At 48.3% G+C, this 17,914-nt stretch overlaps 1 protein-coding gene across 8 annotated transcripts in view; it reads left to right on the forward strand.

Moving 5' to 3' along the window:
• LOC144147213 (uncharacterized) overlaps positions 1 to 17,914 on the forward strand; it is a 115,582-nt gene that overhangs the window by 16,913 nt on the left and 80,755 nt on the right. For 7 of the 8 annotated variants that reach the window (XM_077679290.1, XM_077679294.1, XM_077679292.1 and 4 more), the window contains one exon: positions 9,247 to 9,373. In XM_077679290.1, coding sequence (XP_077535416.1) covers positions 9,286 to 9,373 — 88 coding nt within the window. In that variant the 5' untranslated portion in view covers positions 9,247 to 9,285. Of the gene's footprint in view, positions 1 to 1,891; positions 1,974 to 9,246; positions 9,374 to 17,914 lie in introns of all 8 variants that reach the window. The other variant, XM_077679295.1, reaches the window with a different exon arrangement.

Here is a 17,914-nt window from a genome sequence, read left to right on the forward strand (position 1 = left end):
GCAGACCCGAAGCAGGCAGCACGACGCGCTTTCATTGACCTCACGCCTTATCATATGCTTGAAACTTTACATAGTGCTGGAAATGTTCACTAATTAAGCTAGCCGGTGTGCATTATGGATGAGACGAACACGACTGTGCACCCAGTTTCAACCTGGGCTGCCTCGAGTGTTTTGAGGTGGACGTGCGTACATGCAATGCCACTTGTCAGATAATTGTGGGCATCTAACTCTTTCGTCAACTTAGACTTTCCTCTAATGATCAAGTGTACTACTTCAAAAACAGCACAGAGACGAAGGCGTATGGAGTGACAAACTAGATCGCTCTTGTTTGCCACTTGTCTCTGAGGTGTTTTTGAAGTAGTCAAAGTGTGTTCCGTGATCTTTTTTTGCTTCGTGTACACTGGGAAAAAAAAACACTTGAAAATCATCGGTGAAGTCTTTGTCGTTGCCAATGAACTTAATTTTATCACGTATAATACTCGCGGTTGTTTCCACGCAGACCCTGTGCGTAATCGCTCAGCTTCATTGGGAGCTCGGGTAGAGAACGGTCATGCGTTCAACGCATCAGAACACGGTCGCCAGAGCACCTCACCGTCTCTCATACTCCTCAAGAAGCGCGCAGCAGGTTTGGGTGGCACGGTAAAACTAAAGAGGTAAAACCAGCACCTCGTCTCACCCGCCGCTACCACATAAAAGATCGTCGCAGCTTTGGGTGGAGAAATTTTCCCAACTCGAGCCGCGGTCATTTGAAGCAACGCAAGAAATAAGGACATCAGCGCGCAGGGATGACACCGAGATGATGCAAAGCGGACCACGTTATTATTCGAACCAATGTCCACATCTGTCCAACTGTAAAAATGGAGTCTGCAGTGCAGGTAGCGCCAGCGTGCAGTCGAGTAGCCGGGGCATACACCCTATAGACCTTGTGCAAAAACTGCCGCCCTCTTGTGGGAACTGTGTGCGCTTCCGCCATGTTGGGGGATTCCTGGCTCTCCGGATACCGCAGTGTACATGATAGCCCGGGGTTAGCGACGCGCACGTCGGCATTTATCGTTGTCCAAGATGCCCAAATACTGCCGCGTAACTTGCTGTGCACAAAGATGATACGAGGACGGCCACGGAAATAGCGTACACATTTTTTTTTTATTTCTCAAGGGAAGCATGACTCGAGCCCCGCGTGAAGTCGCTTGCGGGTATCGACTTCCCTTCGCGCAGTAATATTATAGCTACATCGCGTGCATAATCACGAAACGAATAATATGTGCAGGACTAAAAAGGTCCCAAAGTGAGCTATTTTCTAGCCCTGTATTTGCCGCGGAGCACTCCTCCCTGCTGTGCACACTGCATCGGTCAGCTCGTATACTTTATTGTGTGGGTAGAGTTCTGAGTCTGCTGTTCGTGCTTTGCGCGCCCACGTTTTCTTTTTCTTCTGGACGTTCGGTAGGCCTTTATGGAAGTATTACGCATTCTTTCGTTTGTCAAATGTTACTGGAAATAAGGGATCCGTGAGAGTTACAACCTTCATGTAGCACCATGAGTAGCGCAAGTAACGTACGTAGTAATTCCGTGTATTGCTCATTTACCGCTCGTCGCCTGCTGTTCCAACCGTAGCCTATCTTCCCAAGATCAAATTTTTCGAGCGGAATAAGGTTTTCTCAGTTTTTTTTTTTAAAGCCTTTGCGTGCGCTGAGAACGCTCGGTGGTCGCCGCGAGGCATGCGCTGACCAGCGCTCGGCAATTTATTGGTAATTTAATTATTCATTGGCAATGTTTAACGCGTTACATGCCACACACGTTACGCGCTACACATTACGGCCAGCTAGAACAGCTCCGCTGTCAAAAATGCCAGGTATGCAATTTATTTATTTTTTTTTTTTTTTTTCTTTTGCAGATTTCCTCTGAGTCCCAGAGGATCCTTAGTGCTATATCGCAAGTGCCTCCCCCCCTCCCCCATTTCAACCTCAGGACAGTCCGCAAGTTTCGAAGCGTTTCAGGAATGACCTCCTGAGAAACCCACAAGATGCGAACCAACACGGATGTACTTTCAATGTTTGCGTTCTCAAAGCCAAAAAAAAAAGAAAGGAGAAGAAACGCGACAGCCTCCAACAGCTTTCGTGTCGGTCCTCCCTGACTGCTTTTTCGATGCATAATGCGCATTTACGAAGTCGCCCGCAATTGTGGGCAACAGAGAAAGGCCCACAGATCACTCGGAGCTCATTTTGCTGCGCGTAAATCTGAATATAAAAGGATCGCCAAGCCGATAAAGCCCCTCACACGCTCCGTACCAAGGAACCCCGCGACCGCCATCCCCCAACATGGCATCGCGTGCTCGTTTCATTTTTCTTCCGCTAGATGGTGGCTGTTTTGCATAAGGTCTATAGACGAGTAACAGTAGGTTTAAACAGGAAAGACAGCCACGAACAGTGTGTTGCTAGTGGGTGATAGTGTTTTGTTTGAAATTTTGCTGTTTGTTCGGGGAATGCTGCTTTGAGATGCTGGCTGCGTCCGCAGAGTTCTGGAGCAGTACATGCTCCGTAGTTGCCTTGCAGCAATAGCAAGCAGTGGTTGACCAGCTTTTTTTTTTTTTTTTTTGTCATGCAGAAGTCGCTCAATTGTTAAGTGACTGCCGGCCATTTTATTACTACAGGGGGGCTACGCCATGCAAAGCTGTGGGTTGGATTCGCGGAAGTGGTGGCTGATAATTATCACAGAGAAGGTAAAATACAGAAATCGTCGTGTGTTGTACAAAATTATCGCCGGCATTTGAGGACCTACACTTTGGCTGAAATAATCTGAAGCCATGCACTGAGACGGGCATCATATAACCTACCACATGTTTAAAGTAATAAAGCCCGCAGTTAGCTTTTTTTTTTTTTTACTCTGGTTTTTATACAAATGTTTACCCAAATTTGATAAGTGGTGATTGGTTTACACAAAAAAATGAGCACATCTTGGTGGACTCATTTCGCAGGTATATTGTGCCCTGCATTTGGCCTTAAAATTTGTTTTTGCCACTCCTTTTGCTGTCATTTCACTTTTGTTGCGCCATCCTTGGTGATAACGCTTTTGCAGCTGGCCCTTTTGGCTCTGGCTTGCCTTTTGGTCGTGCCAAATAAAAGTTGGAAGCTCTTGTGATGAGCAGGCCAGGATACAAAGTCAACTGACTGTGAGAATGCTCTTTTAGGGCTGAAAGGCCGTTTTGATGTCCGCTCTTGAAGCGATACCACGTACACATTTCAGAGTGTGGAGCTGTGATGGCAGGCGACTGTGACGTGCTGATCCCTTCGCTCATAGAACGGTTTAAAGCTCGTCATCCTGTTTTTCCTATTTCGGATAGCCGAAATTTCTGATAGGTTGTTGAATTTTTGGAAGTAACGCACGTCCCCAAGTCGTCTGAGCTGTTTGTAGCCCTTTCTTGTCGCAGTTTTGTGTTACGTCAGGCCAGCCTGTAAGTTGATTTTGCATAATTGATTCTGCGTTACTCTGTTGCCTTGCGGTCGTACATTCTAACAACCTGAAACCCACATAGTGAAAATTATTCTTTCAACATAGTGTGCTCTTAAGTGCTTTCTGACTGGTTTGTTTACGCCACGTTTAACTTTTCCATGATGAATAATTTCAACCCTGAACTTCACACATTTCAGGAGCTTTGACCAAGTAGTTAGCCCAGGAAGGAGAGGCTCTTTCAGGGTTAGTTTCATTTTCATGTATGCGCTGGCGGGGACTTCTGGCAGAAATGTGGCTAAGGCGTTGCGCTGCTGAGCACAAGGTCTCGGGTTCAATTCCCGGCCGCGGCGGCCGCTTTTCTGATGGAGGCGAAACGCCCGTGTGTACGAGATTTCGGCGCACGATAAAGATCCCCAGGTGGTCAAAATTAATCCGGAGCCCTCCACTACGGCGCGCCTCATCGCCCGCGTTGCGTCGGCGTGTTAAACCCCACAATCAATCAATCAATCACTTCTGGCAGAAATGTGCAGTTACCAAAGTGTAATAAGGGAAAAAATCCTCATTCAAAAGAAAAGCGCACCATTTTCGTCGTGGCGCACCCCTTCAGCACCAGGGATGTAGCCAGAGGGGGTGCTGGGGGTTTGACCCACACTCGACTTTTTTTTTTGGCAGTGTGTGAGTGAGTGTTAGTGTTCGCTTCAATATCCTCCCTACCCTTAACACCCCCGCTCTATGCCCCCAGAAAAAAACAAAAAATCATTTCTAGGTGCGAAAATTGTCAAAAAGATCTGTGAGAAGGTCACAACAGGAAAAACAAAATGAAAGAGAGAGAAAGAACTGGCATCTTCCTGAATTTTTGTTATTCCTAGTTGTAAGGCCAATCATGGCCCATGAGAGGACAACCATCGTTCAGTTACTCGTTTTTCTCTCTCTTCCTCCCCCCCCCCCCCCCCCCCCCCAGCTCAGCCTCCCACTTTTCTGCATTCACTGAAATGCCTCCTCCTGCATGCTTGTCACTTCGCTAGCTTGTAACTTAAATGCCTTTCTCTTTTGATTTTGATTTTTTTTTTAAATTTCCGGCTTGCGCGTCTTTTTTTTTTTTTTAAGCTGCCTTTATGCGACTCAAGCAGGAGATTTTTTGAACCACAAAACATTGTTTTACGAATCTTGAGGACAAGATTTGAATCTCTTGTCACCCTGTGCTTGGTGCACAGTTTTTTTTTCCGGCTTTTTGTTTTTCCCATCTCGTTGCATTTTTTTTCTACCCGAGACATGGCCCACCTCGTTTTTCTGTGGAACTCAGGTTTGGGGCACCGGGAGGGGACGGTGACTCGGGGATGTTACGCTAGGCCTAGGAGGCGGCTGTTTGCCGGCAAGTTTTGTTTGCGACACTGACCGCTGATATCTTGCTCTACGTATTAATGCAACGTTCGCACAGGTCCTTGAAAGCATCGAAAACCCTTGAATTTAGAAGTGTAAATTTCAAGGCCTGGAAAGTCCTGGAATTTTTAATGGGTCCTTGAAAACTCTTGATTTTTCTTGAGAGAACCAATGGCCCTATCTTTTCACAAGAATTTAAAATGTTTGTCGTGAATTTTAGGTGTTAAAAATGTAAAGAATCATTGTAACAGTCAAGTTTCAGTGTATTGCGTGAAATTACGAGTTGTAGATTCTCATTATTGCGAGGCAACATTGGGAGCAGCACTGCTCAATAGAAATCATGTCACGATACAGTCCCGTAAAAGCCGGCTTCTGTTCTCTATCTTGCATGTTCCATCTAGTCTGTGGACGGCCTTTCATTGCATGTTTGCTGTGCCTCATAAGCTCCATCTGCGTTTGCTTTTACGTGCAAATGGTGGACGTGTACATAGTTCATCCTGCCTTGTAGCACCACTTGCTGAGTTAATTTCAGCTGATACTCTTGCTGACAAAGCAGGAGATGCAGGCAACATTAACTAAGTTTTTGAAATCAAACAGCCTCAGCAAAACACCAAGAAAAAAGAAAAACCTCTAAATACAAACTATGAAATAAAAAATAAAGTAAAGCTGGGGGAGCATTCATGAACCCATAGCGCCTATCTAAATGTGCATTAATGTTCTTAGGTATTAGGCAATATCAACCTTTTGCATTGTGTTGAAAAAGTTATAAATAATCCCAGATAAAACATAATATGGGGACTTTGAAAAGGTGTTTTCTGGTCCTTGAAAACTCTTGAATTTTCGCTTTTGAAGCCCGTACGAACCCTGTAAGTAATGATGATAAAACTGTTACCAAAGGCATTGCAATAATTCTCGTTTCATTCTTGGAAAAAAAAAAAAGAGCCAACTGCTGTCAATTGCAACGTGTTTGCATCGAACTATTGTTATCAGGGATTTTGTTTTGTGACAAGGTGACATCAAATTGCTTGTCAAAATCATTCAATTTGATTGAAAGTAAAGTCAAAATCCCCTTTCAGAATTTTTATCGCAAATTTGCATGGTGTGAGTTAGTGAAATTGGGCTGGGTCGTTACGCGCTACTGTTTTTAAAAATTGGTGTACTGCTCTTAATTGCAGCACATTGGCGTGCGGTTTTGTTATCAGACCACCAGTGGGGAATCGGTTGGCTTCTTTCAATTGTCATATTTTTCTCTGACAGTAACAGTTAGTAAACTGGCTGAAAATGTGAATAAGTGTCTGGAAAATTAATTTTTTTTATTCCAGGCATTTTTACTGTCACACAAGTCATTGAAGGGCCTATCACAGTCCTGACTACCATTAGGATCATTTGCAAGCCGTTCGCAGAACTTTCTGTTTCATCTCTGCATTGCAAAATTCATATTCATATTTGGTACTACCAGATGCAGTAATCCAACCTTGAGCCAATTTGCCATCGCACCTGCATTGTTGCTTTCGTTGCTTGAATGAAGCGTGTTTCTCATAATTCTCTCCCATCCACATCTCGTTTCTCTGAAAGAGCTCCAGCTGCAAGTAGAAAGATAACACCCAGTTGGGGCATATCAGTTCAGACAAGGAAAGCACTTCAAGTGCCGCCAGCCTGTTTTGTTTTGGTGTGGGGTATTTTTAGAGGCCTAGTGTTGGCCCTAGGTGAAACTGTTTATTCTGTGAAAGTCTGCAGCAGGGTTTTTTTTTTTTTAATAGTATTAAGCAGTCTTGCAATGCAGGAGGCTTTTTTTTTATGACAGCTCATTAGTGAAAGCTGATTGGCCACGATTCGAGCGTCTCACACCTAGTTTCTGAACACAGGCCTCCAATAGCGCACCAGAAAGTGACAGTAAATTGACGTTTGCCTGCTTCAGAAGTCAATTCTAAATTTTGGACTTCTTGGCATGGCATGCCTGTCCACTGCCTTGTGCTTGCCCTAAATGCAACAGAAGTTATTAAAAAGGTTTTTACATTGCGGAGGGACTTGTTGCAGCAAGTAATTTCAAACCGCCAGACTTCTTCAAAAGGACCACGTAATTTGCGTGGTCTAAATTGGAGAAATGGCTTCACTGCATGGCATGGACGCTACTACATAATAATTTTTAATATCTTGTGTGTAAATAATTTTTTTTCTAGGAAATGTTTTGAAATGTTGACTACGTTATGTAGTCCTGAATTTTTTTTACTGTTGCTAATTTTTGTATACAAGCTACTTTTTTATCGTTTCTTCAATGTTTGAGCAAAAATTTTGATTTTGTCAGTTTTCCGGTAAGCATTTTGTATGAAACATTTTACAGACTGGTGGTAGGTGGGCCTTTCACTCATGCAGATATTGGGCGGCATTATCGTGTGCCACTGCTGCCCTAACATAGCGTAGTTCTCGTAATTATGGCGCATCAGCATGTGGTTTTGTTAGCAGGGTAGCATCAGCATTGTGTGTCGAACTGGTATTTTTAGCCAGAAAAATTCTTCGCTATGTAACACGGGCAATCAGTGCTAACTTTTTTATGGAAATTTTATTTAACGGCGAAGCTGTTTTAGCAAATTGTAATTTTTCGTGTCTGCAGTTAAAAAATCCAGAGAAATTGCTGCGCGTGAGCGCGGGCCTCGCTGCGACTGCCCGGCGGTTAACAAAACCAAGAAAATGCGTAGAGCTCGTGTATGCGTGCCTCGCGACGACCGCTCAGCGTCCTCTGCACACGTTTGTCAAGCCAAGAATACTCACTTAGAGAGATTGGCCAAGATTGCCCCGCCCCAAGAAAAACGTTTGCCGTAATCGTGGAAACACGGGCTCGGAATGAGAAAGACATGTCATAGCGTACGGCTCTCCAAGGGGATGTCCAATGAATCTCACTTACAAATAAATGAAAGAAGCTCACACTTATAGCAACAACGATGGCGTGAAGGTCGTTGCGGCAGCGAAGAATAAGCAAATTGGCTGCAGTTGTGGACATAAACCTTCATGATGGGCGTAAATGTTGCGTAAAACTTCGCCACCTTCAAGTCTCACACATTAGTATGAGCTTCCTTGATCTTTTTATATAGTTCGCTTGAACCATTTATGTGCAGAATAAACTGTTCTAGTGGATGATGAGGGAGTAGCCTCGCCCCCATGTAACTGTGGACTCGCAGTGTTTTCTCCTCTTTGGTGCGGGCTTGTGGATCATGGCGGTTCTTTTCCCTGACTGCTAAGCAGGCATCACATACTGCAGTGAGTGGCGTGAGCGACCTTTGCCTCTGCGGGAGGTGGCCACCAGCGTGCCGAAGTCGCCAAGTACCACTGCCATATTAAAAAAAAAAAGGTTGCCGTACATGCTCGTGAAAGGCCGTACTCCTTTGGCCATACGTGACCATCGTTAGCCAGCCACCTTCGGAGCCTGACTGCTGGCCCAGAACTGCTCCCAACACAATGCGACAACTGTCCAGTGCATGAGCTCTGCCGGATCATGTGCTTGGGCACGTGTCACACTACCACACCACATATACGCACCGATAAACTCTGGGTCAGCTTAGAGTACATTCATACCGCAGTGAGTGGCGTAATCCCGGTAGCATTTCGGCTGGTGTACCCGCAAATTTTTCTGCTGGTCTACCATGGTTGCCAGACCAGGAATTCCCTCTCTGTGAAAAAGCTACGGCATGTGGTCGTGCTTGGAGCCTTAGCGTCAACACGCGTGCAACCTGCCCTGGGGACAAAGTGAAAAAAAGAAAACAAACCCAGGCCCGAGCCGCGGCGCCAGCGCGGCGGGAGGGGGGGGTTGTAACCAGAGGTGACTGACAGATGGCCTTTACGGACCCCAATACGTTTGTGTGGTACCCATGAATGTATGGTGCGAGCCAATCAACACAGCCGCTGCTGGAACCGGCGCGCCAGCCTCTTTCGTACCCACGAATGCGATGAAAACAAACAAAAAGTAAAAGCGAATGTCGCGCACGCAGGCCTTAAACGCCCATGTATTTTGCGCAGCGAGTTGGGCGGAGAGGAATCGGCAGCAAAGGGCTGACAGAAAGAAAGGAAGGAGGAAGGAAGAGAGAGAGAAAAAAAGAAAAAATCTTGTGTACATTAGGCTAAGGTGCCACATAAACTGGTTACCACCTGCCATCACTCTTTAAGCGGCGAGTGCATTCCTGGTCTGGCAGCCACGGTAGACCGGCGGTAAAATTTGCGGATACGCCAGCCGAAATGCTACCGTAATCCCTGCCTCTGCTGGGAGGTGGCCGCCAGCAAGCTGAATTAAGCTGCGCTGTTTCAGCATATTTCACAGGCCTGGAACTGACTTTTTTTTTTGTACTGATAAAACACTCGCATCCACTTTGATTGTGGCTGATAATTAAGACCAAACCTACAGCTTTATTTGTTTCTCCCTCTGTGCAGGTTACCCTGGTGGGGCTAGCTGCCTGAATATCATTGAAAATGCCACGGCAGTTAGTCCGTTACAAGAGCCTTCCGAGCTTAAACATGGCGGGGCTGCCGTCTGACCCTGCAGACAAGACCCAGCTGAGTAAGTCCCGTTTGACCCTTTGAAATTGTGAATGTTAGCCTCCACCTTAAGCCTAAAGTTACTGTGAGCCCTTCAAGTAGATGCTTGCTGTCACTGTACCACCAAACCCCACGAATAACTCTTCAAAGTGTCAGACTAAAAATTTCAGTCCCCCGAAGTACTGTGGCATTCATTACATCTTAAGGGGTTACTGATACCAATCTTCGGTGTCAATATTATTACAGGGGAATCTCGATGGTACGATTCTGTGTGATAGGAGTTTCGGGATAATACGAATTTCTGAGTAGACCTGGCTAAATTGCATTGTTTGCAATGGGCAAAAGTTCGGCTGTTACGAACAGACCTGCGGGGCCCGGTGGATGATGCGAATGAGCCGGCGAGGCGCCCAACTGCCGAGCGAGCAAGCGACGGCGATGTATGGGCGCTCTCTCCCCGCTTTGTCGCTCTTTCTCCAGGAACAGCCGGGCTGTTGTTTTCTGCTCGCGAAAACGTGCTGCGCACGCCACAGGCGTGCTCACGCCGCCACGGAACCACCTGCACGCTGCACGCGGTGTGGCCGGCGGCAGCAACATGGCGGTGCCTTCAACCGCGAAGTGGTGCGGGGAAGCTTGAACAACCGCTTCTAACCACTCTTTAGGTGCCGCTCAAGGCGCACACGAAGTTGCTGGTGCAGTGAAGGAGCTTATAATGTGGGCGAAAACGGTACTAAAAACATCCGCACCGCTAATGAAAGCACCCATGAATGCCGTTAGGCTGGGGTGGTAAGCCTAACATCTCCGGCGGGGCCAGCCAGCTGCCCTGAGCGCTTTGAAACTGCTGCCGTGGGGCGCGCCTCCCCATTTGCACAAGTCGTCAGGCTCCTCCTACTGTCGCGCATCGTTTTCTGTTCCATGCGCGCCATGCGATTCATGCCTTGACTGTTGCGGCTTCTGGTAAGCTTGGGCACCGCGAGTGAGGACGTGAATGCGAAGTTTTTTGTACTCCAGAAAGGACTGCTCGGCGACATGGAGGTTAAAAAAAAAGCAGAAAAAATTGCGGATTTCTTTACGCCAAAGTAAGAAAAGAAATACACTTTTTAGTGCTCAGTTTTTTGGTCTCTGTTGGTTCATGCGAATTTCGGGTGATACGAATATCTTTCACGGTTCTGCGAGATTCCTGTCATTGAGAATCTCCTGTTTGCTCCCTTTACTCAATAGAATACCCTGCCTGAAATATGAGCGGCCTGCGATGCGGGTAACATACTTCAGTTTGGTCTCATTTATTGTGCTGATGGCACAGCCCGCGGGGCGGCGCGCTGCAAATGGACATCAGTGTGACATCAACCTGAGGTAGCAAAAAGAAGTGACGTAGTGCGTGCTCATCAGAAACACGTGACATCACTTCAGACGCGCGGCCTGGCGAACGGTGACTGGGCACCGGCGCATTCACGGACTGATGCACGAAGCCAGAGCTACAGGCATAAACACTGCCCAGAAAGGCACGCTTGCCAAAAATAAAGTTCCACACGCGGGAAAGGAACCGATAATACAGCCCAGAATCCCAACAGAAGTCACCTGCCACCAAGACTTTTATTGAAAGCAGTCATCAAATTTTCCCTACTATGGTGGGCCTGACGCCTTCAGGCAGTTCAGCCGCTCTGCTGCAGCGTTGGGGTGGTCGAAACAGCGCCTTCACTGGCTTCCGCAGTGTTTCGACGTCCGTACAAAATGGTGCGGTCATACCGTGATTGTCATACGCTCCCTCCGGCCTGAACGCTCGGGGAAGTGGAAACGGGTGATTTTTAGGCCGTTCGAAGTACCGTATTTATTCAAAAATAGGTCAAGCATGAATATAGGTCAACCCTCTAAAAACTGAACTCACCAAAAAAAAGTTAGAAGTATTTGAGTATAGGTCGATCCATATTTTCAAGAGAAAACTTGGGGAAACTTATTAACATTCACATTTATTAACAATGTGGTCGCTTAAATGTCACTGATCAGAGCCACATGCTGCATCGTCATCCGAACTTCCAGAGCAGTCATCGTCGGATGCTTCGCTGACATCCTTCACGTCCCAGATGGTGTTGTCCTCGGTGTCGTCGAGGGTGTTAGAAATGCAGAACTTCTTGAATCCGGTTTGGATGATGTCTGCAGGCGGTTCCCCACGCGTTCTTCACCCAAGTAGCCACTTCGCTCAGTGGAGCCTTCTTGCGGCGTCCCGTGAGGTCTTGGCGGCATCATCTCGCCAGCCACTCTGTGTAGGTTGCAGCGACGCAAGCCTTAAGGGGCTTGTTGATGCTTGTGTCCAAGGGCTGCAATTGTGACGTCATTCCGCCAGGTATGACGACCAGATCCATACCTGCCTCCCGGATGGCTTCTTTTACTCCCGGGCAAATGTGGCCTCTGAAAGAGTCAAGGACCAGCGTGTTTCGGAGTTTCACGTTTGCTCCCGGTCGCCTCGTCCACACTGTCCTGAACCACTCCTCTACCATTTCCTCATTCAAAAAACCCTTTTCGTTTGCATGGATGATTACATTCGCCAGGGACACTTCACCCTTTGGAATAATTTCCAGTGAAACACTGTATGGCGGCAACTTCCAGCCGTCAGCAGTGCAGCACAGCATCACTGTGAAGGGTGTGTGTTCATTTCCGGTCGTCAACGGGCGTAAATCCTTCGCTCCTTTTGCCTTGATTATCGTGCGGCTGGGCATATTGAAATAGACGGGAGTTTGATTCGCATTCCCAATCTGGCCGAGAAGGTAGTTATTCGCCTGCCTGAGCTTAATCAAGTAACGCTGGAGTGCCACCAGCCGCTCTTCGTACTTCTCTGGAAGACATTGGCAGATGGTCGTCCTGCGGCAAAGGGAGAGTTCATTGCACCGCATGAATTTCTGCACGCACCCCGACTTGCTTTGAAGGTTTAATGGCCAGTCCCACCTCGCAGCGCCAACTACTGAGCTTTCGTTTGAATACTTTCGCAGTACAGTTGGACTCCTTCACACACTCTTCTTCCATGTAAAGCCAGAGTTTTTTCTCGAGGGCATCGTGCCTCCCGGTTGTAGGGCCACGGAATGCACGACGCAGTCCACTACACGTAAAAAGTCAGCAGTGTAGTGCAAAATGTCGCGTTGAAACAATCGCGAGTGCAAGTTTGAGTGTGTGTGGTTGGCGCCGGAAGCTTGTACGTATTGCTACGAGTGAGGTGTGAAGCCCTGCCTGCTTGCCGTTAACACAGCTTTGCAGATTAATGCACCTAGGCAAAGAAAACTCGAATGGGTATTTTGAATCCACCACCCGAATTATGTGAGACGAGCTGCTTCCAAATAGGCTTTCCCGCCAGTGACAAGAGTTGGCGGAAATCCGCTGTTCCCTCCCTCAAGGGTGTAAACCGCTCGCATGAGATCGTGAAAGCGGAGCGCTCCGCACACGGACAGCACCGTGGGTTTGCCAGTTGCCAGTCGCCGCCACCATGGACATCGAGGACGGACCAGCTGAACCACTTGGCTGGGCCGGCCAGTTAAGGCAGCACCGAGCGCAGAGTGTTAAGCTGCTGCCAGTTGCTGCCCTGGGCCAGTGCCCTGCGGGGAAACCATTCAGCCATTTGGGAGGACCAGCCGCCAAAGCAGCCACGGAACCCAGGAGGCCGAGGGACCCACCTCCTTGCACTGGGAGCAGGGGTCGCGTGAGCAAGTGACCTCATCGGCATTCATCAGCTGCGGCTGTCGGCTTCTCCTGGACCTGCCAACCTACTGTGCTTCCCAACCATGAGGGGCTCGAGCCAGTGAAATGCGTTTGTACACATCAAGCGAGCTTCACGGATACGGCATCATATGGCAAATATTTGCGGTGAACTAGCATGGGGGTGACGTTTGTTGATAGGTTTCGTAACTTGAGGTTTGGGAATGACTCCTGTGCAGCATGACGCCGTTTGAATGCCAGTGGCATCCAGTATTTAGGAAGGGGGAGTGTGGGAATTGTGGAAACCCGCAATCCCGACTTGGTATGCGGTTAGTGCTCCGAGACCCGCGCGGCTCTTCGATGATGACGCGGCAACCTTGCGCAATAGGATGGCAACTACAGGGGGGTTCGCTTGCACCTCATGAGATGGCACTGCCGCTTCGGCTCCTGCAAGCATGGAGCTCGGGGGGTTGCACCTTCGAGGAGGAGATTTGCGGCACTGGCCCCAGCCAGTTGGCTGCAGCAAGAAGAGACTTCAGCAATGCTGTTCGGCGCGGCGAGGCAGCAGCGCTGGGCATGACTGGTTGGTTGCACAGGGTGGGGACAGCAAGGCATGCGACAGTGGATCAACCCGGCAACTTCTCTTCCAGCCTTTACTGACCATCGTCCACTAATAGTGCCGGAGTTGAGCGACTCTGGCCGCTCGAGCAATGCGGGACCCATCGACGATGTAAAGGACGGTAGCGCTAGAGTAGTTTTGGCAATAAACCCCCTCGGAGGCTTGCGTCTGTTGCTTTTGTTTCTTGCCTGCCTACCACGCTGGTGCCGTTGACACGGCAGCTGCGTGTGGAGGATCGTCGGAGTCAGACACGCACCGCAACGGGTGACCCTTTTTTCTCTCTCTCTGTGGCCAGTCATTGTGGCTGAAAGAAAATAGAGGCGGGGGGGGGCTTTCATATATATGTGGTGGCGAACATCATGCTTGGCAGTGGCAAGATTATATCATTCGGGTGTTTAGGTCAAATCTGGAATGTCACATAGCCATGCCGCAAATGGCCTTTTCGGTAACGGTGGCAATGGAACGTGCCTCAGCTGTATTAGCCAGAACAGCAATGCCCCGGATGTGGTGGCATTGAGTAGACATTGCTATTTGACGTCAACAAGGAGGCCATGATGCGTGAGAAAGTCTTCTCTGATGATTGCGCAGGTAATGTTAGCCACCATGGAAATCAATCAAAATGCTCTGCAAAGCCCCAGGTTCAGCGTCCATCCAATTTAATCCAACGCCATCCAATTTAATCCAAGCCAATCTAATGCTCCTCGCGCTTGCACAGAATGCCCCTTCATGGCCCACGTGAAACTGCTCAACCCCTCGGCCAGTGTAGCTTACGCTACAAAAAATTTGCAGAGAAGGCGAACCTGCGATGTTTTAGATGCATTTGACACTATTCGGTCACTCTTAGCCTCGGACGACTACCACGACTACTTTTCAACCCGTGTCTCCCCTTAAAAGAGTACTGACACCAAATTTAGATGCTTAAACGATATAATTGGCATCATTAGTTTGTACATACGCCTCACAGAAATTTTTACAGCGATCCGAGGCTGGAATCGCATAGAAAATCAATGTCCTGGTCTTGAGCCATCGCAAATCAGCAGCGCTAGCGAAATCACAATCGCTGTGACAAAATGTCTTCCGGCATTTCTCACCGGTTTAGGGTGACGTCAGATAGTCGTTTTCAGAACCAGAATGGATCTCTCCCTGTATATAAACACCGTGACGTCACTAAGTGCGCGTGCACAACTGGTGGCGCCTGCTGGTGGCCGCGAAATGCAGCGGTGGCTGGCAGAACGCGCCTGCACCTACAGCCCAGCCTGGCCGCGTGTCGCCGGAAAGGATCGATGTGCCATTCGGACCGCTGCTGGCCGCCTACATTACAGGTGGGGGGTCTAGCTATCCTAGCTGCAGCCGTCGCACCTCTGTGTAGCTTTCTGCACCTACAGTCTGCGCAACACTTTCGTATACCGTACGGTCAACTGACGAGTGACGCTTTCGGATAATCAGTGCGCGACAGAACAGCCTAAACGAGTCATTATGAAGGTTGGTGCTGTTGCGACGCGTTTAAGAATGCTTTTTTAAGATGCTTCATGTTCGAACACATACCAAGGAAAACTCATTTATTGTTGTTTTCGAGGTTCGCTTAAGCTGAGCACGGTGCCTCAGGCAGCGTATACGCTCCCTGTTCTTGGTCTCTTTGCGTCGCCCGGGGACAGTGGCGTACGCACGATTTCATGTCGAGGGGCAAACAGAAAGGTAAGGCATGAAAGGATTAGAAAGTAAAATAAGCAGCAACGAAACAAAAATATAAAGATCAAAGCGAAAAATTATTCAATAAAAATATCATGATGTCGTGCTCTACGTAAGTGACCGATTGTTTTGTTACTTTTTTTCCCAGTGAAATCGCGAAACGGTTCATCGTCATTGTGAGAGTAACATTACTGTAGCCACATATGGTTAGTGTGTATAGCTTGCGACAGTGGCACTGAAATAATTTTCGGTTGTCATTATGTCATGGTAGTTAAAGTTAGTGTCTTTGTACACCCGCTGAATATGCCAGTGTCGGGAGGCCGCAACAAAAGAATACATTCCCTGGGTTCGTTCACTTGGGGCCAACAAATTTTTCGAGTTTTTTTTTTTGAGACGCGTGAGCGGCCCATTTCGTGCTGAAGGAACGATGATACATGTGAGCATGCAAGCATCTCTGTTTTGCTGCATCCTCAAGGCATGATATAATAGATCAAGGTAAAAATTTATTGCATTTACAAGCAATGAATTTCGTTCGTCTTAAACAGATCCCCATGCGACCAAACTTGTTGTGGTCGATCTGGCGGCAGGCAGCTATCGCAAATCCCTCGTCAAAACATTTATTTCGCGCCGCCTAAGCAGGTTAGGCATTCATTGTCTTTTTAATACAGTACTCTACCTCGTCAAACATGACAATATTTCCCTCTGCCCCCAACCGTCTGTACTATTTTTGCTAGTGCTTCATGATAGCGGATGGTTGACAGCACCATCGTTTCATGGCACTACCGTACTTACCCGATTCTAACGTGCATTTTTTTCCGGAAAATATGTCGAAAAATCGCATGCGCATTAGAATCGGACACGAAACTGAAACTGCCGAAACAGCAGAAATTTCGTCCCACCCATCGCCATTGCCATCTCAAGATGGCGCCAAAGCTTTTAGCAACGATTTTTCAGACGCAGGAAGCATAGGCACCTAGGCTCTTCTATCGGTGTTCATATAAATCGTCAAATCATTCCACTTGCGCGCTTGATAACAGCAATGGCAGCAGCGGCTCTTACGTGTTCAAAACGAGCAGTCGGCTGAAGCGTGCGCCTCTGGAGAAGCTCGCGGGATGGGCGTGCGAGGCGTGGGCCACGATCCCATCGACCATTGTTAAACCTTGAAGTGTGGCATCGCGAACGCGCTTGACGGCACCGAGGACGAGATGTTGTGGTCAGCGGAGAGCGACGAGGAGTGAGATGAGTGAGATTACTTCGGGAAATAAATCGCCCGTTTCTCTCGCATTCGTTTTTCTTGCTCACAAAGTTCCGTGCGCATTACAATCAGAGGTGCAAGTTTTTTCATTTTTTTCCACGAAAATTGGGTGCACGTTAGAATCGGGGGCGCGTTAGAATCGGGTAATTACAGTAATCAGCACGGACTGACAATGTATACGGTATGACTGCGCTTTGAAGAACAGCAGAAGTTGGAGAATGGGAAATGTTGCTATGAGTAAGACAAGACCATGTCGCTGCTTTGGCTGCCAGCCTCTTCGGCGCATTGCGCGCATCCACAATACCCGCCGAAATTACCTCTTTGGTGACTCAGAAGAGTCGGATGCCGCTGATTTGGCTCGCACGATTTGCGTAGCCGAGAGCACAGCAACCCATCGGCATCAGAAAAGCCAACACATAAGCAAAAACTCCACTTTTGCGCACATCTAATGCAGCTCCAGTGCATACGTGCCGCGCGCCGGAATGTTTTGCCAACCACCCTCCCGGCCACACCCAGCACGTGCGCTCACCGTAACGTCACGGCCGCTGCGTGACGTACCCCGGGAGAGGTCCATTGATAGCCTACGCTGCTGTTGTCAATAGGCTCGTTTCGGCTGGATGCGTGGTTGATCTTGAGCAATGCTTGTAAGCTTTGAGCACTTTGCATTTTCGACATCTTTGCTCTTCAGTTGGTTGCTGGTGCATGGTGTTCCCCTGCGCTGGTGCAGAAAACTGTGTGATGTCTTGGCTGAGTGGCCTGTGCGCGTTGCCGATCTCGCCAAGTTCTGCTATGGCAAGCTAAAGGAATGTGAAGTACTGCTCAGTGGAGGCCTGTCCGAGCAAATCGATGGATGGCGCCAAGATGCATTACTTTCCACATGACGACACGGAGCGCGATACGTGGGCTGAATTCGTGTGCGGTGGTGGCCACAAGAACTGGTTGCTGAAGCCGGCAAGCAGAATTTGCTTCCTGCACTTCTCGGATGACCGCTACCTGCAGAGCCTGTCGTTGACGGAGGAGCTGCAGTGCAAGCGGAGTAGGAGCGGTTAGGCAGTTTTGGAATAGGTGAACCCGGCGTTAGGGGCCTCCAAAAAGTGAGGGGCACCCAAACGCAACACGCTGTCTTGCATTGAATTTTAGAAGAGGGACATCCCCAACAACCCGCTTGCGTTGCTTGGGTCAGCGCAGGGGATGGGACCTTTAGGCTTAGCATCGATCGTGGCAGATATTTGATGGCCGCTATCTGTACATCTGCGAATGGCAATCCCTAACACAAGTTTTCAGCACACTATCATCCCCCTTTCTCTCATTGGGAACTTTAT

Source organism: Haemaphysalis longicornis, unplaced genomic scaffold (genome assembly GCF_048455015.1).
Source record: "Haemaphysalis longicornis isolate Haplotype H1 unplaced genomic scaffold, Haemaphysalis longicornis Haplotype H1 scaffold_7, whole genome shotgun sequence".
NCBI lineage: Eukaryota > Metazoa > Arthropoda > Arachnida > Ixodida > Ixodidae > Haemaphysalis > Haemaphysalis longicornis.